Source organism: Leuciscus leuciscus (assembly GCF_965113295.1).
Source record: "Leuciscus leuciscus genome assembly, chromosome: 21".
NCBI lineage: Eukaryota > Metazoa > Chordata > Actinopteri > Cypriniformes > Leuciscidae > Leuciscus > Leuciscus leuciscus.
This window is the reverse complement of record NC_138745.1, coordinates 32,313,269-32,340,709: the sequence shown is the minus strand read 5'-3', so window position 1 is coordinate 32,340,709 and position 27,441 is coordinate 32,313,269. Positions and strand designations below refer to the sequence as shown.

Sequence of the window (27,441 nt, the reverse complement as noted above, 5' to 3'; positions counted from 1 at the left end):
TGGCCCTGAAGAGCCTCGGTCGGCTGCTCTGGTCGAAGGGCAGTGATCCGCTCAGCACGATGTAAGTGATGACGCCCAGCGCCCACATGTCCACAGCGCTGCCACAGGTTCTCTGAGCCAGCATCTCCGGGGCCAAGTACTCCGGTGTACCGCAGAGTGTCCTCACAGCCCAATCTTTACTCTGACGGCTCTTCTCAAAGTCTACAGCGCTCAAGGACGAGTCGCAGTTTGTGTCGTGAGTTGAAACACTTGTATCTCCCTTGCTTTGAAAGGAGGCCGGCGTCTTGTCCCAACAAGCGAGCCCAAAGTCGGTTATGATCAAGCGCGAGTCCTGTCCCGGGTGGTAGTACAGTAGGTTTTCCGGTTTGAGGTCCCTGTGGATGACGCCCAGAGAGTGGAGATAGCACAGCCCGCTGGCCACCATCTTCAAGGCTTTGGTGGCGTCCCGTTCTCTGAAGGTTCCTCGGGCGACCATGCGCTCCAAGAGCTCTCCTCCCGTGGCCAGCTCCAGAACCAGATAGACGCGATGTGGCGTTTCGAACACCTCAGCCAGGCGGATGACATTGCCGTGGTTCACCCGTCGCAGGACGCCGAGCTCTGCTTGACAGGCCTCGTGACCCTCACGACCTTTGACCTCCAGAAGTTTGATGGCGAAGGGTTGGCGCGAGCGCCGGTGCTCAGCACGAACCACACGGCTGAAGCTCCCACAGCCTATCAGAGCCTTGATGTCATACCTAGAACAGATTGAGATACTATTTTCACTGAGATACTATTAGAGTTTTTATTTAAGAGGCCATATAATGCCCTTTTAGTCTTGATTTTGTTTTTTGTTTTTGTCAGTCTGTCAGTAACGCTCTGTTTAGTTCCTGTCTCTAGGAAGCCCCTCCTTCTGATTAGCACAATGTGCTCTGATTGGTCGGCTGGAGCAGTGTGTTGTGATTGGTCAACCGGTTCGAATGTGTTTCAGAAATGCCACAGCCCTTACCATAACTGAGTTTCAACACAGTGCTAACACAACTTAACCAGAACTAACGCATTTTATTTTGCATGTCTTTGGCAGGAATTATTTAAATGAGGAATATTGTGACAGGTTCATATTCCCGGAAGAAAACTCAAGACTACAATGGAGGCGTTTCAGGGAGTTCAGTGCACACTGATATAGAGAATAACTCCTTTTGGAGTGACTTTGTGCTTTCTGACTTTGCAGACTCTTTCATGCTCAAACAGAAAATTTAAAAAAGCATAATAGATCCTTTTTTAATATATATTTTTCTTACTTAAAGTCTAATTTTGTTTTTGTCATTTTTTTAAATATGTGCCTAAATAATTTATTCATTGTTATTTCAGTTTTATTTTAGTACTTGTTAAACTAAATTAAAATGTTTCCGTGGCAGTTAGCTGAAATAAATGAAGTTTTAGTGATTATAGTGATTTATAATTAAGTGATTTTTATTTTTTATTTCATTTCAGTTATCATTTATTTTATTTCAAGTAATTATTATTATTTATTTTTTAATGTTTTTAGTTAACTATAATAACCCTGTTGAACACTGAAACATCTGCTATGATAGACTGTGCTGCTGTCATTTGGATGCATCAAATTAAATTACATCTCATTATTTCATACATTACATTTCATTATTACTTTTAGCCTGATATTAAATGCTGAGAGTGGCACTGGTGAACTAATACATATGATAAAGCATTTCATTATAGCAAAGATCTTTAATTGACATGTCGTGTTTGATATCTTAATTCTGTCATCCAGTCTAAAGTAATAAAGTTTATGGCATTGTCAAGAATTTTTCATAAAGGTTATGTTAGGAATGGAATACTAGCTTCCTGTCTACGGCATACTTCGTGTACACTGAAGACTGGCTGCTATTTATCTAAGACCTGCAAGTGAAATGGAATATTACATGACAATGACCAACAGCAGTCAGTCAAATGACCTCATTATATCTGTCACATCATCACCTCATTACATCAATGTTTAATGAGAGGCATCTAGTTATTTTACATTATATAAAATGTTAATTCTATAGTGTCTTATTTACTGGCAGTCCAAACAAAAAGTGAGTCCTGATTAAGGAAAAAGATTTAACAAACTGCAGCCGAGATTATTACTAATTAATTTGTCACAATGAAAATTAAAAGTGCATTGTGCAATGCAGCACCATGTCAAATTATTTGCCATTATTATCACAGCTTGACAGTTGTGTTCACTTTTGTTGTGAATTGTTGTTGAAAAAAGATACTTGCAAAATTCTGTTTGTGTTACACTGAAAAAAAATAAAATAAAGATGCTTTCTGAAGGATCATGTGACACTGAAGACTGAAGTAATGGTTGTTGAAAATTCAGCTTCGCATCACAAAAATAAAAAAAATGACATTTTAAAATATATTACAATAATTGTAATAATATTTCACAACATTACTGTTTTCACTGCATAAATAAACGCAGCCTTGGTGAGCATAAGGCCCTTCTTTCAAAAATATATATATTTTTTAAATCTTACCAACCGCAAAACTATAACCGTAGTGTATAAAACAATATTTTTGCTAAACTTCAACTCAAATTTACCATTACAAATACACACAGAAAATTCACATAAAGTGTCCATTCTACATACGCTCATTCTATTTTTGCAGTATGGAAGTATGCTATTCTGAACTCAGTCAAAGTACGCACATCATCAGTACCTCGCTGTGACGCGTGGATCAAACTTTGCACGAAACTTTGCATTAGGATTCCTCATCCTCTCCTCCAGATGAACCAGTTCCTTGACTCCTTCTGATACTCCTTCTCGAGAAGCTCTTCTGCCGCTTCTCCTCCTTCTCCAAAGCCAAGCTTGTCGTTTCTCGTCACACTTTTCCCTGTCAGTCTCTTGTTTCTTGAAGTTCACAACAGAGTTGATAAGAGAAAAACATCCATTTTTGGAGGGCTCGGGTAACACTTTGCCAGAACTGCTTCCCATTATAAAGACCTCACAGGCTGAGAAGCACGGAAATAATCCATCCAGATGGTGTTAAAGAACTGACACTTGCCTAACTGAACAGATCCTCCTTTTGGACACACAGGGCTGGTTTGGAGGATCATGCGGAGGGAACTGCAGCTGTAGTGCACTTGCACACGAACGGTGCATTTTCAGCACAGGTGCAATAACTCACACCTGAGTGACGGGTGTTTGATCCACGGGCTACTTCAGGGGCCTTTAACAACGCTATCATTGCCCTGTAACATAAAACAAAGGCAGCTTGATCACCTGGATGAAACCATACATACTTTTTAAAGTCACAGTAAAGTTCGAAAATGATTCACTTTTTTTATATAAAAAGAGTAAAATTGGATGCATGAATCTATGACATATAAAATCCATGAGATATTGATAAAAACTCAAAAAGAAACTTACTTATGTGGGCATCATTATCTTGTCACTCCTTCAAAAATGTTAAAAGAGGAAACCATGATTATTAAAAGGGCAGATGTCATGGCACATTTCTTTTTTTTTTATATTGCACATTGTCTTATATGCTGAAAAATATAATTAATTTAGCATTTTTTTAACAAAAATATATTCCGTTTTCAAACACTAAAGTCAAATGTGACTCAAAAACAATAAAATAAATAAAATTAAATAAATTAAAAACACAAAACCTTGCACTGGTTTTTGTATTGTTTTTGCGTATTGATTGTGGCATAATGTTTATTGACGTATAGTACTGTATATTGGTTATTGTCGTATCGTTTCTTTAATTCTACTTAAGTAAATTCTACTTAAATTGTATTTATTTAAATTAGATGTTTAGTTTGAACACAGTTATATATGTGATGGCACTGTAAGGGTTGCTCCAGTTTTGCTATACCTTCGTATAGTGACAATGAAGAATATTGAATCTTCATGTTCAGAAGCCTGTTTGTTTTTTTCTCATTAAATGATGCCTCTTAATTGTCTGTAAAAAAAAGGCAACGTTTACTGAAAATGCTCCAAGACCTTTCATGTAGGCGTATTAAGATAGGAAGGGAAGTATATGGGAAGGGGACATTAAAATAAATGCAATATAGCAAGCTATAATCATAGACAAAAATCCACCTATTATAGCTCATGCCCAGTTTAATGGTATTTTTTCCAATTATCATTAAAATTGAAATCACAGTCGACCAAAGACTGAACAATTCCCAGTTCACACTTCTTACCGATCCATGGGAAGGTAAAATCCCAAAAGACTGATCAGAGCAGACGTGACAGTTCTGTAAATTTCAGGCTAAAATTGTGAAGGACTGGACATTCCCTTTCTTAATTTTCATTTCATGACTCCGGCGAGCTGTAATATACCTGCATAATCTGGCTAACAGCTCAGCTTTAATCATAAAAGGTACAAGGACGTTTTCCATCACATTTAAGTGTGCTGTAAATGAAGCTGAATAGAATGAGCTCATTTAAAAGAATCTTTCCATGAAATGAAGCCCCTGTTCAGCCTGATGATTCTGCGGCACATTGAGTCAAACCGTCTGGATCTTTATTGGACATAATGAAAACACATCTGATATTTGGTGCTGACGCTATAAAATAATATTAATTTAATGAATGCACCTTCAGTACACGAGTCTGACTAATCAAGCCTCAGTGTAATTTCCAATGCCTCCACTAGAGTGCAATATTGAGTTTTCAATGTTTATCAAAGTTGATTGAAATAAATGTATGAAGAGCATAATTAACTTGTTTTGACTGCTGCGATCATCCATCGTAATCCCCAGATAATCCAAACCTAATCCATTGCCTAATCTGAAACCTTAATTGCCATGGAAACCTCACAATACCGAGGAGCCCAGCAATTATGGGCAGATTTACACTCATATGAAGTGCTTGTTGTGTTTTGCCTATGATGTCACTTATCAGGCAGCATGATAAATGCAGTCGACACACATGACAAAGAGAGTAAGCAGACCCATTTATAATCCTTCAGATGGAGTTGGCAAGAGAAACTTGAATTACTAACCTTTGTCTCGTACAAGAGAACTCATTATTGATATACAAGAAATGAGCAGGATCCTGTTTTATGAAACTCACCACGTGATGTGGGCATATTGACTGCTAGTTTACAATCAATGCAAGTAGTCAAACAATCGTTAGACTTGAATGCTCAAGCTGACCCTTACAAAAAAGAAGTTTATTCAAGTGTGATATTACTAGAAATAATCTATACTAGCTATTCAACTAGAAATAAGAAAGTATACTTTCAGTCTACTTTTTATGCACTTCTTAGAAATAGCTATACTTAAAAATTACACTTAAATACTTGACTTATATGACAGAAAACTGTCTTGGTTGTGTACAAATTAATTTACTTTTTAAAGTTTTAAAGTTTACTTTTTTAAGTTTTACTTCAAACTTAAAGTACTGTTAAAGGTATATTTTAAGTATAAAAATGAATACCTTCAGTGGACATTCATCTAAAGTAAACTTAAAAGCAGTATAAAACGACTAAAGAAGTTGTTTACAGAGAGAACCTCAAAGTTTACTTTCATAAACTAAAAAAATGTGCTGCAAGTATTTAACTATCATAAGTTCACTTGTGGTATATTTTGCAGTGCAAATGAAAAACGTAGTTGTAAACTAGTTGTGTACTCAAAGTTTACTACTGTTACACTTAAAGTATACTATAAAAGTATACTTTTATACACTAAAAAGTGGGCCACAATAGTCCCATGTACTGAAATAGTACACTTACAAGTATACTATTATTAGTATACTTACTACATAAAGTATACTTACAAATATCCTTGAAATTTACTTAAGTATACTTAATAAAATTAACTTGAAGTATTCTTATTTTTGTAAGAAGATACAACTTTGAAACAATTTCATCTTGAAAAATAACACTTGAGACTGAACTCTGAATATATTCTGAATATAGAAGCTTATTACTTAGTGTATAGTAGTGCATGCTACAGAGGGGAAATATACATATACATATACACTGTATACTGCATACTGTTTTTTACATTTTAAATGGTAAGTGAAACAGTAGGCTTTATTCTATCATAAAAGTTAAAAAGTATCCTAGTGTCTAATGACTTTACATGTGGCATCCAATTATTATACTGAAAATAGATATGGCTATTTTGCACTTTTAATTAAATATTGTGTTAAAATGCAAAAATCTTGGCAGTCTGATTAAATGATGAGTCAAAAAAGACATGCTACTGTAATTACTCATTCAACACTGTAAATGGAAGGTCAATTATATAACTTGGAATAGGCTATATATATATATATATATATATATATAACATTTTATAATAATGTATTATTCTCTTTTATTCTTATTTGTGGTTATGACATTTAAAAAAAAAAAAAAAAATCTTTGCTTATGGTTACAATTATTTTATGAAAGCACCATTGTGTATGTAATGTGCTACAGTATATGCCTTGCCTTGCCTATATATGCACATGTTTAGCAAAATGTTGCAGGTCATTCTGGTTTTATTTGTGCACAGTATGCATATAGTGGACCTATATTAGTATTTCTATTCTGAACATAGCCAATGTGATTTAGCCAATCTGAAATATAGTCCAGTTAATCAGAGAACTAGCCAATTAGAAATGCTCTAGCCATTCATTATTTTGAATGTTCCAGTTTTGCTGATATCGTGTTGGACATGTCTGTGGAGGGCAGGGTTTTGGATAGATTTTGTATATGATGAAAATAGGCCAAATCACGTACAGCACCTTTAATACTGCTGGCACACTAACACATGGACCCGAATTCTACTGAAAATAAAGTTAAATCATTGTTCAGATGTTGCTCTCTCTCAGGCTGTTGTGCTCTATTGAACTGATTATTGCACTGCCCACTGTAAATAAACCACACTGTGTGTGTGTGTGTGTGTGTGTGTGTGTTTATTGCCTCCACTATTAGAGTTTACACTCCTCCAGTGCAGCAACACCAAAATGTGATCCCAGCTACTGGAGTACTCCTGTACTTGAGTGGAAAATGTAATGGAATATAATGGAACATTTCTCTGTGACTACCAATAACAATCTTCACATACATTAAATGTTTTCCAATGAATCCGAATATGATAGACCTTCGCTCTTAATACAGACTAACATTTTGTCTATACCTCTCACAATGCTATCATGTGGCTTCAGAAGACTTGCATGAAACTAATTTTAATATACATTTATAGGACTTTTATGGTGCTTTTTAAAGCTTGTAAACTAAAGACAGCTCGAAATTCACCTTGATTCATGGAAAAACTGAACAGCATATGGGTTTAAAATGACATGAGTGTGAGTAAATATTGATAGGGTAAAATACACACAAATGTTTTTGAAAGAAGTCTTTTATGCTCACCATGGCTGCATTTATTTGATCAAAAATACATCAAAAACAGTAATAATGTGAAATATTATTACAATTTAAAATAATTGTTTTCTATTTTAATACATTTTAAAATTGAATTTATTCCTGTGATTCAAAGCTGAATTTTCAGCATCATTACTCAGAAGATCAGAAATCACTTAAATATGCTGATTTGCTGCTCAAGAAACAATTCTTTTTATCAGTGTTGGAAAAAGTTTGTGCTGCTAAGTATACCCTAATTAAAAAACCTATACCAAAATGTATTTAAAATACCATTATTTCATACTACTAAGTATACTATAAAACTATTAGCATATTTACTATCGCTTCAGACTTACTGATAGGACTACACGCCTGTGCACATATATATTCAAACATGCATACCTATAAACATGTAATACGCATGTGCACGTCGTGAAAAAAATCATAATTAAACTTTATTTGGGGTATAAATGTATAAAAATGTGTTTTAACATCTATTAGTAAGGGTAGTATGATAAATGTCTTCAAATGCAAGATATTTAAAGTGAAGCCTACCAAATATATATTTGCAATTGTTCCACTTTAGCATATAAAATATGCTTAAAATATAAGCAATAAAATATGCTTAAGTATATCCTTAGTTGGACCTCAGCACTATTTCTGGATAACTAAAGTTCCAATTTTAATTGTTCCAATTTGTCAGACTTTAAGCATAACAATTTAGTCTACTAACAGTACAGTTGCAGGGTATTTATATTAAAGGGATAGTTCACTTTGAACTAGTTTCGTTCCAATGAACTGCAGTAGCCAAGGCGACTTCTATTGTATATATCTATACCCGCCCGCGCTCTCAGATCACTTGGACGTGGTTGTGTACAAGAGGTAAAAACGATATAAATACTGTTCGTTTTCTCACACAAACCGCTCGTTTCGTGTCTTAGGCCATCAATGTGTACTTACGATGGGGATTTGTTTAATTGGACGATGGGGAATTGTTTTAATTTGGACTCTGTGCTTGTGTTTTGAGACAGTGACCATAGACCTGCATTATATGACTGACAGACAAGAACGGTTTGACCTAAAAATATCAAAATTAAAACTACTGTGGAAAAAAAGACACCTACATCTTGGATGCCCTTGAGGTAAACATACCAACATTTAATTTCAAAGTGAACTATCCCTTTAAGTACGTAGTATGTAAATGTATTTGTAGTGTACATATCAAATGTATTTCAAATATATGTTGGTATATTTATTTTTCACTAGGGTGTATATATATAATATATACACACATCACTAACCCCAAACATTTGAAAAGTAACGTATATACCTTTTAAAGAGACTAAAATGTTGATATCTGATGGAACATGACTGAATTCTTCAGATGAGACATGCTTTTTGTATTTTATGGACTCTTTAAAAAAAGTGATATTGACTCAAGGTGCTGTCGTAAATATATTCATCCATTTGCTTTTAATGAACACTTCAAACTATGATGTGCTCTGGGTCTTACATTTTAGCAAGACTTGTAATTGAAGAATTGATTGCAGGCACCGTAGTTCGTTAGACATCAGTGGGGGGAAAAAAGGACTTATTTACCTTTCAGGTCTTTGAGAACCGGACGAAATCAATCACTCGTTCCACCCACTCTCCTTTTCCTTGCATCCATTTGCCTAGTTTTCTTTCTTTCTGCAGAGATCTGGTGAGGCTGTTTTTTTTTTTTCCCCTGGTCATCCTGCTGAGCTGCTTCTGCAATAAGGAGCTTGGATGTGGCCCTGCGGCGTGAAAACTAAACTAATCAGAGTGAGGAGTGGGACCGGCACTGGCTCTGTCTACTGCAGCAGAGACTCCTTCGTCACAGCAATGGCCTGTTTCTCTCGGGAGACCCTGATGAATACTCTCATTTTCCTGTGGACAGTCTGTTGGAGGAACAGGAGCAAGGGGAGGTGGGGTTGGAAGAGGTCAGCCGACAAATAGCCCATGATGCCTTGATTGAGCAAATCATGAACATCGCACCAGTCGGTAAAAACTTGATTAAAGTGACTGATTGCAGCGCCCGTGTCCCTTGCTTTATGAAGCCAAGGAGATGTGCAGCTCTCCAATGTGCAATTAATGGACGTGTCTGCTAATTGGTTTCTGCTGGTGTTGGCCTCGGGCAGACCAGCAGGAGGGGTGGAGGCACACGACTATCAGATGAAAGGCATGTACAACAAGCAGATAACAAGGAAAAGGCATCCATTCGATTCTGGATCATGTTGTGTTGTGGCGGTTCTGGTTGTATTTCAGGACGGAGCTTTTGCAGAGGACATCAAGTGACACAAAACAGCACGGTTCATCAAACAAAAGTAAACAGAAATTTGCATAAAAGTAGATTTGTATTACCAGGATCTTAGGGTGCAAATTATAACAAAGTATAACCTTCAAAAGTTGATCATTTAACGTTTACTTTTATTCTGAAAGGAGACTTTAAATTGGACGAAAGTTACAATAATGACTTTTATAATATGACAAAAGATTTGTATTTCAAGGAAACGCTGTTCTTTATGACTTTCTATTCATCAAAGAATCCGGAAAATATTTTCCAAATATTAAGCGGCGCAATATTTGTTTCTTGAGCAGAAAATCTGCATATTAGAATGATTTCTGAAGGACCATGTGACACTGAAGACTGGAGTAATGATGATGGAAATTCAGCTTTGCCATCAAAGGAATAAATTACATTTTAAACTGTAATAATATTTCACAATTCACAATTACTGTTTGATCAATTAAATGCAGCCTTGATGAGCATAAGAGACTTCTTTCAAAAACATAAAAAAATTTAAGGTAGTGTATATTTATATGAGATAGACAGACAGAGGGAGGTGAATGGACGGACGGACAGACAGATAGATAGATAGACAGACAGAGGGAGGTGAATGGACGGACGGACAGATAGATAGATAGATAGATAGATAGATAGATACTATAGATAGATAGATAGATAGATAGATAGATAGATCATCTGCAGTACAAGTCTTTTCTATGAGAGGACATAAGGAAAGTAATAATTCAGAGACATTTGATATCTGAAGAAGGTCTCTTGGTGACAGTGAGGGGGAACATTACCTCGAAGTGGCCAGACAAGGCCATAACAAGAGTACATATTGCTACCATACATCTTGGTGATAAACCGGAGCGCTTCAAAGGGGTTAAAATCACTCCTCGCTGAGATGTTGCATGTTGTGACAAACAAGGAGTGTTTTTAATGCATTTCTTTCAATAGCCTTGACAGGCCGTGACAGATTAAACCATAACATTTGAACTACAGCAACAGTAAAACGGCATTCCAATACTATTTCTCCTACTATATTTCATTCTCATTGAAAGAAAGTTTACTCAAAGGGGTAAAATTAGTCTGTAGGGAACCATTCAATTAAACACAAGAGATATGCCACTTATAGAGGAGCTTTCAGAAATCTAATATCCGTTCGGCACATCCATCAAGCCGCAGGGCAAACTTATTTAAGCGCAGACCCGTCCAGAACGTAAAAAGTCTCATGCATTGAAAAGAAGCAAATTTAATTTGAAAACGGGGTTGTCAAATTACTTCAATTATACTGCACCCTGAATTTCCATCACATGGATTGCACTGAATGGATTACGTCTCCTAATTACTGTGGCGCTTTTCAAGGGGAATGATTTCTGTCACTTTGATGTGGTTAAACTTCTTTTTCTCCTGCTTAAGTGCACTGGTTGCTACTGTGAGGCACTTAGCAAGAAAGATCATCAAACATTTGCACCTTATTTAACAAACTTGTTTGAGGGACTTCATTCCGCCGCTTTCAATATCGTGGAACGGAAGCGGTTGGGCAAGACGAATGCATCTGTGTCGAAACATGAACTGAATTTATAATCAGCTGGTTTTAAAGCAACAAACACAAGATGAGGCTCAAGGAATATTTCTCCGGATTGTTTTCCACCAAAACTTTTCAAATCTCTCATCCGCATTTGTGTTCAGATTCAAAAATGGCACTTTGAATGGCACTTCAGGCATAGCAGTGAGTCACAACTTATTTCAGTCTGTTATGGTGTGATCCTATAGTTTAAAAAGTGATCTTTAAAATGGATGTGCTGCTCAATTCCATATTTATCTCTTTTCTTCACTTTCTTCACCAAAGACAAGAAGCTTTTTAGCGCTGGAGCAATCTAATAAAGAGCAAAGCAAGCACATTAACTGTGCAATTGATGCTTTATCTCAATATTTCATAATTTTTATGCTGCCACTGTGAAGTTTGGGGTCAATAAGATTGGTTTTAGAAAGAAATTAATATTTTTTTACTCAGCAACGAAGCTAAACTGATCAAAAGTGACAGTAAAGGCATTTATAAAGATTGTTATTTCAAATAAATGCTGTTCTTTTGCATTTTTCGTTTAGCAAAGAATCCTGACAACGGTTTCCACAGAAATATTAAGCACTGTTTCCAACACTGATAATAAGAAATGTTTATTGAGCAAATCATCATTAGAATGATTTCTGAAGGATCATGTGACACTGAAGACTGGAGTGATGATGCTGAAAATTCAGCTTTGCATCACAGGAATAAATTACATTTTAAAATATTTTCAAATAGAAAACAGTTATTTTAAATAGTAAAAATATTTATTGTTACTGTTTTACTATATCAATTATCAAATAAATGCAGGCTTGGTGAGCATCTTTATTAAATAACATTAAAAAAAGCTGACGCTTCTTTCAAAAAACATAAAAAATATATTATCAACCCCAAACTGTTGAATGGTACTGTACATTAGGAGTTTCAGTTTAGCTTTAACGTCAAGATAAAATGCATAAAAAATAAATGGTTCTGTCAACCTTCACAATTACAACTTATTATGACCAATACTGATTATCTTCCATTATTAAATATTTCATTCAAACACTCCCATCTCACAAATACAATGTAATCATTCTTACAATCTTACAAATAGTGCATGATAATACTTCATAAAAAAAGGTACAAAATCTGTCTCTGGGGTCGTACCCTTTCAAAAGGTTCTAAAATATACCTTTAGGTACTAATATCTACTTGTATGCCTTTATTTGTGTAGCTGTTTAAATTTTGTTCAGAATTTCTCATTTTGTGTTGATATAATATCATGTACACATTTGGAATGACATGAGGGTGAGAAATAATGACAGACTCTTCATATCCCTTTAAGAGGAGAACACACACACACACACACATACACACACACACACACACACACACACACACACACACACACACACACACACACACACACACACACACACACACACACACACACACACACACACACACACACACACACACACACACACACACACACACACACACACACACACACACACACCGTATCAAGGCTGTATATTAGAATAACATATTGCTACAACTTCCATTGAAAAAGCTGATATCTCAGCAGAGAGCTTCTTATCACAAGAGCACAGTCCCTCTACATTACATCTCATTGATTTATCTACATCTCCACTTCCCACATGTCACATTTATTTACACACTTTAACAAGACGGGAGGATCTTGGTGTAAACTCAAGACCTGCAGTTATTCTGTTATGGCCCAAAGTGCACCAATGTCCTTATCCACATTCACTACCCCAGTAAACCCAACAAGTAAACATACCTGGGCAAAAGGAGGCTAGAGGTGACCTTTACACCATATGATTTTCACTATAGATAGGATCACTAGGATTTTCCCTTTACTTTGCATTGTGGCTGAATCTGTTACATGCACAAAGCATGCTAACTTTACATTTTTACATCATTTATTAACCCTCATGTCATTCATGTCGATATATATACCGGTATATATCACAGCGTTTTCATTTAATACTATTACTGTATCATAGTACAGCCAAGGATGTCTAATATACCTGGAGAAAACAATCTGTTAGCATTATCTACATTTCAATTGCAGATAAGTTTGAATGTATGATCTGGACGCTGTCATGTTTGCTTCAATTGGCACTCAGTTTTTTTTATTAGTTTTTTTTTATCAATACCATGAGCCATAAATGCCTGCAACTCCTTGGCAGCAGATAAAGGGAAAACACCAATCCATTTCACACTGTTAAGAGCTCTCTCTCTCTCAAAAAAAAAAAAATCTTACCAGCCAAACCATAGTACTTTTTTATCCATTCAGGGATGTGATTTATCGATTGGATACACTGGATACATCTTTTCATTCACTCTAGTTTCTGCTGACTACCTCTGCTGTTGTCTTGTTAGGTCTGCACCCTGAAGTGTCCAATGTGTGATTTATCCAAAGCTTGCTTCATCCCAACATCACTAATGTTGTGGTATGTGTTGTGGTATGTGAGGATTCTCTCCCCAAACAGCACAGGGCTCTCTCCAGTCTTTAAGCACTTGAGAAACCACTCTCTTATGAAAGCCACTAGATAAATGTAGGGGGCCTCTTGTTAAGATGTAGTTTTCTAGGTCAGAGAAGTGATGTGGTCTTGTTCAGCTAGCATCTTGAAACAAGCTGATGAAAAATAAAGGCAGGGGAAAAGAAGAAAAGCTTGTATTGCTTTCATTTCCAGCTCTCAGTATTAAATTCATATGCTCTGAGAGGTAGCTTTCTTGCCTGTCTTCTTGATTGCAGACGCTGCAGATTGCTGTCCACGGTGCTGAACCCCAGGGGTGCAATAACGCCGCTGTCCATGGTGCTGAATTCAGCAGCACTGAGGTCTGTCAGTAATTCTTTTTTAGTATTTTCTGCCATTAATCCTGTAAAACAGAAAATACAACTTCAATTTTGGGGCTATCAATAAGCTCATGGCTTTTATCAAATTATTTAAAAACAAAAAAACAAACTAACAAAAATATGCATATGCATGTTGTCAGTTTATATCAATGGATCTTATATGACTCGTGAGTGATATTTCATACAAATTGCAATTAATTAAATTACTTAAATGTGCCACTTGGATTAAAAAAAAAAAAAAAAAAAAAAAAAAATAAATAAATAAACTATTAAAAATAAAATAAATAAATAAATAAAATAAAACAAACATTTAAAAAAAAAAAAAAAAGTTAAATAATTCAATGAAATGCAATTCAATTTAAAATTAAAGAAAAAAGAAAAAGAAAAAGAAAAAGAAAATAAACAAAAAATGATTCAATTAGATCATTAAATTTATTAGAGTGATGAAACAATTTCTTTTCACCTCAATTGTTTTTTATTTAAAGGTAATCATTGTAATAATTGGCACTTTAATAATACTAATGATGCAATGATAATTCTACATGACATCCAGTTTGAGTTAGTAAAGAATTGATGTTGATGAAGGCATATTTGAGCCTTACTGATGAGGCTATAGATGTACATTAGACAAAAAAAAAAAAAAAAAAAAAAAACTTGAGAAAGAAAAATGTTGAGGAACATAACTGGATTGAATAACACTTCACACTGCCTTCCTCCGATTCATTTAATTCAAATGCAATTAAAAGGGTACTGCTGTTAATTTTTCACTGTCACCACACACGTTTATTGGAGGATTCAATGAGGAGAATAATGCAAATATTTGTAATGCAGACATAATGATCGCCAAGTTGTTCTTCTGCTTGTGTAATTATAATAAAAGTAGGCTAAGGAAGTTTTGACAGCAAAATAAGTTGTTGTGATTGATTGCATGTGATGTAATACAATTAAAAGAAATTAAGGATTTGCATTTTAATGACATTATTATCATCAGTTAGACGGATTCATTAGTCTTTATTAGTTTGGTATCAGCGCAGACAAGTGCAGTCAGCAGAGCATGAGAAATGTAATGACATGAAAACGCTTCACTATAGCAACACACGCACACACACACACACACACACACACACACACACACACACACACACACACACACACACACACACACACACACACACACACACACGTCTAAGCGGCATGTAGATATGCTGCGGGGTGTCAGTGAAAGCTGCAGAAACTAACTAGAGCTTTAAATGGAACTGTCATAACCTTAGATCATATCACACACACACACCATCATCAACATATCACATCATTTCATATCATTTTGCCTTTTCTTGGCAGACATGGCAATGACAGCTAGCAGATGGGTCAGAGTTGTCATGACGACAGACAATCATGATCTCAGATAGAAGCACGTATGTGTGTGTTTGGAATGTATATGTTTTATGGCCAGCCTCACCTTTATTTTGTATTATAGAACAAACACACACACACTTTTACTCTAGTTATTAGGTTTAATTATAAGCCTTTTTGGTATCTGAACAGGGTTAATTAATGGAGTCAAAGAAGCACCCTCATTTTCCACATTGATTATCATCAATTAATTTAGTGTACACACCAAGATAAGACAACTCTGTCTTTGACTCGTGTAGGGAATTAAACAAATCCCACCATGAAATATTGCAAGTGAAATACCAGTCATATGTTTGTGTGAGGAATGGACTGAAATTTAAGTGCACTTCTGTATATTCAAATGATGCAACAAGCAATAACCAATGACATTATTGATTGACCAATCAGCATTTCAGGTGCCATATTTGAAAGTTTTAAGAACCTGTAGCAAATTGCTTTTTTTGAGTGAAAAATGCATTGATTTCGGCCTATTCAAAGCTATGGCTTTATATATGTGCATGTCATGTGTACTATTTTTCTGGTCTTTTCTGAAGCTAAACAGCTTCAGTTGTTGTTGAATAGAGAAGAACACCTCTGAGGTTTTGTGAAACATCTCTTTTTGTGCAAATCTGTGTGAATATTTCCTTTCTAGGTTGAAAATAACAATAAAATTTTTTTTTTTTAAAAATCCCTTTATTTTCATGCTGTGTTTCGGAAAGCAAGAGGAAATTTCCAGGGCATGAAAGATGACATTGATCAAATGCATTCTCACAGTCTTTTCTTTATTGGTATGCATTGAAGGCTCACGCTTGGCTGTGCACCAAAAAGTGCAATTTCTAATCTATCTGACAACTAGCGTCTCAGCTAGCACATCACTCAGCAGCCACATCGTTTGCATCCTCCCCAGTGAATGCGCTTAATAGTGAGATGTCCCTCTCCTGCCTGGCCATTGATCATGTGGCAAGCTCACATTCTCTCGGCTACAGCATATTAGGGTCGATGACAAGCAGAAAATGTTACAAATGAGCTCTTACACATTTGTCAGGTATAGTGTACCAGTCAGGATGTACAGGGATGCATCTGTGCAGGGCTTTGTTTCTTGTAGTTTTCCTGTAAGTATGCTTCTCTACCTCGCTGACTTCCTTGCACTTTCTCTGTTTCATGTTCGCTCCACCTTCTCTTTGATATGCCCTTCTCTTTGATTTCTCTCTCTAATCTGTCATGTGTAACATCTCTCTCACACATCTCTTTCTCATGCACACATTTTGCATACTCTTTTATGAGTACTGTGAATTTGGATATACTTCTTTCGTCACATACTGTTTTTCGCCTACTATATAGTAGGGAAGTATGCCATTTCAGATGCAAGTATGCAATTTCAGATGCAGACTATTACTGACTCATAAACACATTAATTTGTTTCTTTACTGAATTAATCATTGTTTTTGTACAAATTGACTGAGTGAACGATTCAGTGATTCACATGAAGAATCACTTGTTTTTTTTATTGAATGAATGCTTTTGAGTGATTTGTTTAAATGAATAATTTAATAACCCACTCATTAAGAAATGCTGAATTCGGAACCACATACTAGTGTACTACTCTTTCTAATTTTACCATATCTTTCTATGACAGAAATAGTAAGAGTAGTATGCTAGTACAGGTGAAACTCGAAAAATTTGAATATCGTGCAAAAGTTCATTTATTTCAGTAATTCAAATGAAAAGGTGAAACTAATATATTATATAGACTCTTACATGCAAAGTTAGATATTTCAAGCCTTTATTTGTTATAATTTTGATGATTATGGCTTACAGCTTATGAACAGCTTATGAACAGCTTATGAACAGCTTATGAACAGCTTATGGGGTGGTGGTGGACACATGCCTTTGGTGTGAGAGACCCGGGTTCGAATCCACTGTGAGACACCAATGTGTCCCTGAGCAAGACACTTAACCCCTAGTTGCTCTAGAGGCGTGCGACCTCTGACATATATAGCAATTGTAAGTCGCTTTGGATAAAAGCGTCAGCTAAATGAATAAATGTAAATGTGAACATTTCTGTGATTTTGAACTTGGGGTTTTCATAAGCTGTAATTCATAATCTTCAAAATGATAACAAATAAAGGCTTGAAATATCTAACTTTGCATGTAATAGTCTATTTAATATATTAGTTTCACCTTTTAAGTTGAATTACTGAAATAAATGAACTTTTGCACGATATTCGAATTTTTCGAGTTTCACCTTTATGCGGTTGTGAAATCAGCCACTGTTCGTTCCTGAATTAATCATTTCAGTGACAGTTACTTGTTGCCACCTATAGGCGCATGGATATAACATGCAGAAAGAGTCACCACCACTATACACAAACTGTCTGGAAGGCGCAAACACACACATCTTTACGGGTTGAACAGACTAGTGGACTTTAATGGTCTGCAATGATGCTTTAAAGGGATAGTTCACTTTGAAATTAAATTGTGGTATGTTTTAGCTTACCTCAAGGGCATCCAAGATGTAGGTGTCTTTGTTTCCGCAGTAGTTTCAATTTTGATATTTTTAGGTCAAACCGTTCTTGTCTGTCAGTCATATAATGCAGGTCTATGGTCACCACCTCAAAGAGCATGCACAGAGTCCAAATGAAACAATTCCCCATCGTAAGTGCACATTGATGGCCTAAGACATGAAACGAGCGGTTTGTGTGAGAAAACGAACAGTATTTATATCGTTTTTACCTCTTGCACACTTTCCGGCGCTTGCGCAGACTAAGCCAGAACGTGCGCACACGTCACACACCAGGAAGCGCGCGCGCTCTCAGATCACTTGGACGTGGCTGTGTATAAGAGGTAAAAACGATTTAAATACTGTTCGTTTTCTCACACAAACCGATCGTTTCGTGTCTTAGGCCATCAATGTGTTCTTACGGTGGGGAATTGTTTAATTTGGACTTCTCTTTGCATGCTCTTTGAGGTGGTGCTCTTTCAAAGTGGACTATCCCTTTAAGCTTGACGTTGACTAGTCGCTGATCATTTATTGCCTATAGAGGGCGCAATAGGATAAGACATCTTTGTAGTCTGCTTTTTCAGTTAAAATTACAAATAAATGCATTCTCAGAGAGCGCTCCACAATATATGTTTGACTATACCATCCGGATGCTCAAAATTGATCGTGTGAATGCAAGTTTTACACAGCTTATTGTACAGGAAAGTTAATCGCCGTTCTAAACTGCTGCTGCATTGCGCACACACACTGACACACACAGACAGTGACGCGCATATCACGTGAAGATCGTGCGCGCACAGATTAATTCAATAGCACAGAAATGTATTGTAAACTCTGTTCTGTGATTTATCAATAAAAATAGCTTAGAAACTGAAAATTTTGCATATAGTTCTTAGTAACTAAAACCAACAGCTTCTCTATTAGTAGAGAGAGGTCCCTCCCACACTAATGCATTCATAAAAAATGTAATCTTTACTGTGTTACTTTATCTATATCTGATTTAGAACGAGCAGAAATCTGTGAGAAATATAACGACCTATAGACAAAAGAACTGATAAAAACAAGCTGTTATATGCCATAGCTGTGCACAAGGCAACAGGCGTTCACGTCTCAGCTCGAGGTTCGGTTATTTGTTCATCAATGACGTCATCAGAGACTAATCGACGTCGACTCTACTTTCATAAAATAAATGTTGACTTTAAAAAAAATCTCGTCAAGAAAGTCGTTCAATCTATATAGACATCTAAATATACACACAGATATACTTTACATACACATAGCAAGATACTAGTAGCTACCTACCACCCCCACAGTCTCCTCTGAAACCATCTGTGGAGAGCTGCATCTCTAAACTCTCTCATATTTCACAGTGGGTGGAGGATGTGTCTGATTGAACTCAACCCATCCTCAGAGACGTATAGGGTGTAGAGCGAGCCCGAGTGAGGGAGGGGAGAACACGGATCATGATAAATAACGAGAAGAGGAAAGTGTGTGTAGTTTTCCTCTTCTCATGCCCTGAGATGTGTCATTAAGATGGGGAGGGAGGGAGTTTCCTGAATTCACTGACAGTTTTTTGACAAATGACCCTGTGACTGATAAAAGACCGTTTCATGCAAGAATCTTGTTTGGCAGATTTAATTGAGAAAGAAAGATGCATGCAAAACCGTGATTTTTTTTATTTTTTTTTATCCTGATTTAGATTTGTCAGACACCTACAGGTTTCCCTTTCTGCAGGCAAAACACATTGATATCTGTCTAAGTTTGGCTCATTGCTCTCAATTTCTCTATACCAGACTGCAAGAACAGAAGTTAACACCCCCCACACTCACAGATATAATAAACATCCCTCATCTGATCAGTGTCATTCAGCTGCTGTAATGCCAACACATTCTCACCCCAAATCGTCACTTTTTCGTCACTTTCAACCATGCTTCAATATCCGACGCACAAAGCACCCTTTAGCGTCCATATGTGACGCTTCGGTTATGGGTAGGTTTAGGTATGTGGTAGGGTTATGCATCTCATATGGACGCTAAAGGGTGCTTTGTGCGTCGGATATTGAAGCATGGTTGAAAGTGACGAAAAAGTGACGATTTGGGTATGAGAACGGGTTGGTAATGCTGCTCCAACACATGCGCAGTGGCTTAGACTATAGCACTGTTTAAAATCTTCTGAGCGTCAAATATTTTTCTATGACTTTATTATATGACTAATGGAAATCAATGACCTTAACCCAATAGTGCGTTTCACTGAGGTCAGAATAGGCAGCCCGATCTCACGGGAAAACGTACAAATTCTACAAAGTGGCTTATTCGTACGAATTCATACGACCTGACTCGTACGAATTAGTACGATTTTTGCAAAATCGTACATATTTGACGAATTGGCCAATTCGTATGAATTCATACGAATGACCTACCCCTGACCCCGCCCCTAAACCTACCCATCACGTGGGTTTAGACAAATCGTACAAATTCGTACGAGTGAGGTCGTACGAATTAGTACGAATTAGCCAACTTTTTATCATTCGTACGAATTCGTACGAATTGGTCGTGAGATAGCGTTGGAATAGGAGACAGGTGAACATAATCATTAAAGGCACACTGTGCAGTTTCTGTATTTCTCAAACAGCGACCCCTAGAGTTGCTGTGGAGTACTTGTGTTTAACGTTACTGTCGTAAATACCACTCACGCAGAGACGTCTCTGCACTCTTCCGACCGCGCTTTCTTCGTTTTCTTCGCCGACTCTGCCATGATTCACGTCTGAAATGCGTGCTAGTGTCTTCCATAGAGGCTGCTTCATATGTTGTTGATGTATGTGACGTTGTGTCGTAAAGCAAGTCGTGATTCTCGCGAGATTTGTCGGGGCGCCACCTCTCAAACTTGCATTGCTGGTTTTGTCACCAAACCACTAACTGAAACTTCTCTGAAAACTAATTTCTCCAATTTTAAATTACATTTATTATTGAGTATGGTAACAATTTAGTTTAGGGTCCTGTTCTCACTATGAACTAGTTGCTTATTAGTATGCATATTTCTAGGAAATTGGCTGTTTATTAGTACTTATAAAGCACATATTAATGTCTTATTCTGCATGACCATATTCTACATCCCGTAATCTTACACAATACCTAAACTTAACATCTACCTCACTAAATATTAATAAGAAGTTATTAGGAGTTTATTGAGGCAAAAATCATATTTCATAGTTATAGCTAATAGTGAGAATTGGACCCTAATTCTAAAGTGTGACCATACACACACACACACACACGCACGCACACACACACACACACACACACACACACACACACACACACACACACACACACACACACACACACACACACACACACACACACACACACACACACACACACACACACACACACACGCACGCACACACGCACACACACATACACACTTATGTATGTATGTATGTATGTATGTATGTATGCGTGTGTTTGTGTGTGTGTGTGTGTGTGTGTGTGTGTGTGTGTGTGTGTGTATGTGTGTGTTTTATATACAAGTATGTCTATAAACATGTTATATATAGTCGTGTATTTAAAAATAGAATAGCATCTCAAACGACCCAACACTGACCAAATAAAATGTATTCTTCAGGCTTAAATCACCCAAAAGAGATGTTTCTGATAATTCCAGAGGAAGTAAAAGATTGAACTGAACTTATAAAGATCTGATATGGCAACACTGAGCGCATTTTGTATTAAATTATTACCCATATTTAATATATTGAGTGATACATTTATCCCGCTTTTCCTCTACCTCCATGTAGAATTGCTCTCTGATGTTCACAAAAGTATTATGGTGAAATTCAAACATTTGGTGCACCTAAGTTTATCTGTCCCTTAAGACATGACACGAGTAAACATATAAAATAGTGTGTGTCAGTTTTGCTCGTATCTAACCTGCACAGAGGGTCCAATCTTGCGTTTCTTTCCATCATAAACACACTATCACACACCCGCTCTCTAATGTCAACAATGGCAATGCTCTCTTCAAATGTACTATTAATTTCCCCTGGCGTATGGCAGGGATTAGTACAGAGATCTGTCTTCGGGGTCATTCAGAGAAACACATTAGGAGGATCTTTCCTATTGGCTTTTATCTCCTCACTGACCTGCTTTTAAACATGGCACTGCATCACTTACACTAAACTCTTGGAGCCCAGCAGGAAATGGTTAAAGCTATATCAAGACACCAATCTTTGACATTTTGATGCTGGGAATCTACTATCTAGCCGCTGGGAGTGAATGTTCAGGGGTATGTGAAATGATCATAATTCTATGAGCTTCTCAGGTTACAGATACAAAGTCAAACCACGGTTGATTCCACCGGTCTGGCCTCAAAGTGAACTAAAACAGGTGCTGATTCTGGAAACTCAACTTAAACTGCTATTTTATAGGTGGTTTTCTGAAGAAAAAACAGCTTTTTTACAGCTCAAAAGTCTGGAGTTTATGGTTAAATACTTTATTCAAAAAGGATGCATTAATTTGATCAAAAGTGACAGTGAAGACATTTATAATGTTACACAAGATATCTATTTCAAATAAATGCTGTTCTTTTGGACTTTCTATTTATCAATGAATCTTGAAAAAAATAATCCACAAAAATATTAATCAGCACTAGTGTTTTTTAACACTGATAATAATAATACGAATATTGTAATACGATTCACAATATTACTAGCCTCCTTAAAACCAGACCATTCTCAGTAGTAACTGAGTTGTGGTCTGGCAAAGCTTCACTAATAACTCATTTCCAAAGGGGCATCACCAACGGACATCGCTGGGCGCAATTGGATAGACCTAAAACCAATCAGAGCGATCGTCATCGTGTAAAGCCATATGCTGCGTCCCTAAGTTACACTACGCCATAAAAGTATGTACTCTTTTTGTGAAGAAAATGTATTTACTTTTGAATGTGTAGCAAAAAAAGTAGGCAAGCTTTGGGACATACTACTTCGTCATCTTTATCGGACGGATCTGTCGTGTGCGTCCTGTCACTTAAACTGTCCTGTCAATCATCTTGTCACAGTTAAAATCCTCTATTAAAGGGTTAGTTCACCCAAAAATGAAAATTCTGTCAGTAATTACTCACCCCCATGTTGTTCCAACCCCGTAAGACATTCGTTCATCTTCGTAACACAAATTAAGATATTTTTGATGAAATCTGACAGCTGGATCACTTCTCCATAGGCTTCTAAGGGACTGAAACTTGCTGGCCCAGAAAAGTTATTAAAGAGATCGTTAATATAGTCCAAGTGACTCCAGTGGCTCAATCTTAAGTTTATCAAGCGACGAGAATACTTTTTGTGCGCAAAAAAACCCCAAAATAACGACTTTATTCCACTATTCATTTCATTCTCTCTCTGTGCCTCGAGTTGGTTCACGTAGTGTTTTTGCGCAGCGCGTCTGTGTTACACGTCACCACGTAGGCTCACTATTGGCTGACGCTGGTCATGTGTGTAATGCCTGTGACGTACAACACTGACGCGCTGCGCAAAAACACTACGTGAAATAACTCGAGGCCCAGAGAGAAGGAAATGAATAGTGGAATAAAGTCGTTATTTTTGTTGTTTTTTGCGCACAAAAAGTATTCTCGTCGCTTGATATACTTAAGATTGAGCCACTGGAGTCACCTGGACTATATTAACGATCGCTTTAATAACTTTTCTGGGCCAGCAAGTTTCAGTCCCTTAGAAGCTTATGGAGAAGTGATCCAGCTGTCAGATTTCATCAAAAATATCTTAATTTGTGTTCCGAAGATGAACGAATGTCTTACGGGGTTGGAACAACATGAGGGTGAGTAATTACTGACAGAATTTTCATTTTTGGGTAAACTAACCCTTTAAATCTAATTTAATTTCCTACCGTTTCGGAGAGAAATGTAGTAGCACGTTCATCTGCCAGTGGTTCTTTCTTGGAGACTGTCCTCATGTGTTTGCAATTTGAATATAATAATGCATTTAAAAGTTGAGTGCGCTTCACCAATGGACGTCGCTCAAATGCCTCTGGGCGCAATTGGATAGACCTAATCAGAGCGATCGTCATCGATAAAGCCCGCCTCAACGTTTCTGATTGGTGCCGCGATTTCGACGGATTAGAAATGGGCTTGAATGAGCTCTTAAATAAAACCTCGGTGAGCATAAGAGACTTTTTTTTTCAAAAACATATAAAAACAAATCAACTGTAAAAGCTAATGCATCATTTGCCCAGCCACAACTCTAGAAACACAGTCAAGCGCTGGGAACGGGTCAATATTTCCATATCAATCGCTAGCTCCATTTTCCTGAATTTGCAGTGGGATGACACAGGCTCTGATGGTAAACCACTGAACTACTTTACACTTGTAACGCAGTGAAGCTGCCCTGATATGCTTCTCTCCATTTTAATATGAAACAACAGAGACAACGTTCAGAGACCGGCTGACATCAAAAGATCTAGTTGATATTATGAAGGATTAAAAACCTCATATCATGTCCGTAAAACCAGACGTTCTTGTCAAATGAGTGTACTCATTAAAAATTCAGATTCTGCATATTACAGCACACAGTGGGATTCAACATGAAGAATGTGAGATAAGTTAATGCATAATGTTTAATGCAGAAAGCAGTTACAACACACTACAACGAACAGGACCGCAGTCTAACACGAATGAATACTTAATTGTGATGTATTTAACACAGACCTAATAGTGTTAGCTCTCTGGAGATAATCATATCGCATTAACAAGCCTCTGACATACTGCGGTGGAAACAACATCACATTAAAATCTTATAAGGCATAATGCTTTTGTAAACAAACCATGTATAATCCTAGCTAACAGGGAACGTTCTCAGAACTTTATCTAACGTTTCTGTTATGAACAAACATTATTCCAGTAATGTTAACAGAGCATTTGTTCAAAGTCTTTAATAATGTTCTCAAACGCATTATCTATACACAGTTTATGGAAAAAAAAATTTCTGAAACGTTTTATTTGGATGTTTATCTCACATTTTTTACTTGCTTCAGAATGTTAGAACACGTTCAATGTGAAAGTTCCGACAATATTTGCAAATTATAAAATTAAGCTGTGTGTTTACAACTGCAACAATGAGCGCTTGTCAAGATTAACTACACTGGATTTTCAAAAGTATGTGGAGTAGTGAAGATCACAGCATAGACTCTTTTACTCTTTTAGAGGTTTACACGTTTTGCTATTGTTTGGTATTTGGTACTGTTATTGTAGGGACATCGATGTTACATTTTCCCGCCCCTTAACATGACGCTGAACAAAACAAACTGTGATTGGTTGCTTTATATGTCAGTCAGATGGCCCCTGTCCGGTCCTTGGCCAATGAAAGCTGCTATGGAGTCCAGACCTTCTGCCATCAGTCTGAAGGTCTGCCTACGTGAGACTAGCTGGGATATGGCACAAGATACTGTCTTTGTTCTAAAAGCTAGTCAGCTGCCTAAATAGGCAGCATTTAAAGTATTACAGACACTGAATGTGAAGGCTGATATATGTTTAATGGAGAAGAATAATCCCACAATACATTGCAAACAACCTCAGTGGCTCAGATGGCAGACAAAGCAAGAGAAATGTTGATTGTAAATAATTAATTAATTACTAAAAAAGTAAAGTAAAGAATTACGTATGTTACTAAATGTAAAATTTAATTACTGAAAAAGATATGAATTAAAAAAATATTGTAACCAATAGTACATTTACATTTACATTTATTCATTTAGCTGACGCTTTTATCCAGAGCGACTTACAATTGCTATATATGTCAGAGGTCGCACGCCTCTGGAGCAACTAGGAGTTAAGTGTCTTGCTCAGGGACACATTGGTGTCTCACAGTGGATTCGAACCCGGGTCTCTCACACCAAGGCATGTGTCTTATCCACTGCGCCACCACCACCCCGTACAGTATAAGTATTTTTAAAGCTGCCGTCGGCAAGTCTGGCAGATTGGGTCGATTAGCCAAAATTTTGAATGTTTACAACTCTCATGCCCCTCCCCACTACCAGCGAGCACCCTCCCATCGAGGTCGTGCTCGTCAGTGCGTCACTGTGCGTGTGTACCTGATTTTCTGTGAACGCGTCCGTCTCTTCAGCATCTATCAACACCATGGACTCACTCGGAGGTAGGCTGCCCTGGCTAATCTATCCATAGATAGCAATAACCGAGGAATTGGAAGCTTGTTAGTAGATTTTCTCTCCGCCATCACGCTTCATGCAATCTCCAGGCGAACTTCAGGCGTGGCGTGTGCATGTGATATTAACGTGCGCGAGTGAGGGGGGATCTGTGGCGTGTGCACGACCTGTGATTGACAGTCAGATCTCACACAGCCCTGCGCTGATTGGACCTGATGAAGCGGGAGCGCTGGATTTTTGCAAAACAAATAACACGCTCCAGGTGGAGTTAGAAGCTTGGGTTTTTTTCTAAAACCACCTTATTTATGTTGTTCTGTCGGATTATAGTGTCGATTACACTGAATATGATCAAAAAAATGTTGCCGACGGCAGCTTTAAGCTTGAAGCATTAAAGGGGCTATATGTAGTTTTCAGCGGCCTCTAGCGGTGATGTTTCAGATTGCAACCAATACGTTTACAAGCGAGTGCTCGTGCGCGTGCTCGAACTCATGAGCGAGCACTCTGGGTACCGGCCAGACTGAGACGCAACACACCGGAGAAAGCATCACACAACATGCTGGAAACTCAGGTAAACTCCCACTGCAACATTACAATAATAGGCTACTTTTATCAGCTTGACGTTGAACTAATGCTCCATGCTCGTACCATGATAATGTTACATTGACTGCATTTAGCCTATGTAATGTGGTGTTAAAGCGGAGGTTTCTCCATGATTCAAAAGCCCTGCCGATGCTGATCCGTGTTTTCGTCCGAAGGTGATCCGATTCACATTTGGCCTTACGAGCTTCAGCAGATCAAACTTTTTTTTTGTTTTTTATCAATATGTGGAGTTTGTGTTGGAGTCTGTGTTGTGCTGGGAGCAGGTCGTTTCTTAGTGTTACCAGACATGTCATAAGTTGCATAAGTCATAAGTCCATGTCATAAGTTGCAGTGTCGTCGCTGTTGAGTGCAAAGTCAGTAGACGAGGCGAGAGGCTCGGGAGCGCGCATGCAGGTCACGTCACTGGATTTTGCGGTAAATCCGACCCGTAGCCTTCACATAGAGATATGAATACTTGCTTTCAGAGGTAATAGCAAAACCCGCCAAGTGGATCATTTTAATGTGAGATTACAACCCCTTCACACACTGGCAATAAAAAAAGGATTCATTTTAGTAGAAAAACTACATATAGCCACTTTAAAGAACTCAATTGAAATACTGTAAGTTTGAACTCCTCCATGGCGTTTATGCTTAAGTACTGTAGAGAGTTGAAATCATCTACTTGAGGTTAAATTTCACTTATAATGC

General features: G+C 37.2%; 1 protein-coding gene across 1 annotated transcript in view; it reads right to left on the bottom strand.

Moving 5' to 3' along the window:
- The window catches only part of LOC309484900 (serine/threonine-protein kinase H2), a gene marked incomplete at both ends in the record, with an annotated part of 26,044 nt that extends 6,710 nt beyond the window's left edge, over window positions 1-19,334 (bottom strand). The window contains 4 exons of the mRNA XM_082151374.1: window positions 1-734; window positions 2,704-2,894; window positions 13,978-14,120; window positions 19,292-19,334. The exon at window positions 1-734 is cut by the window's left edge and continues 32 nt beyond it. Coding sequence (XP_082007500.1) covers window positions 1-734; window positions 2,704-2,894; window positions 13,978-14,120; window positions 19,292-19,334 — 1,111 coding nt within the window. The remainder of the gene's footprint in view (window positions 735-2,703; window positions 2,895-13,977; window positions 14,121-19,291) is intronic.
- Between the last annotated feature and the right edge of the window lie 8,107 nt (window positions 19,335-27,441).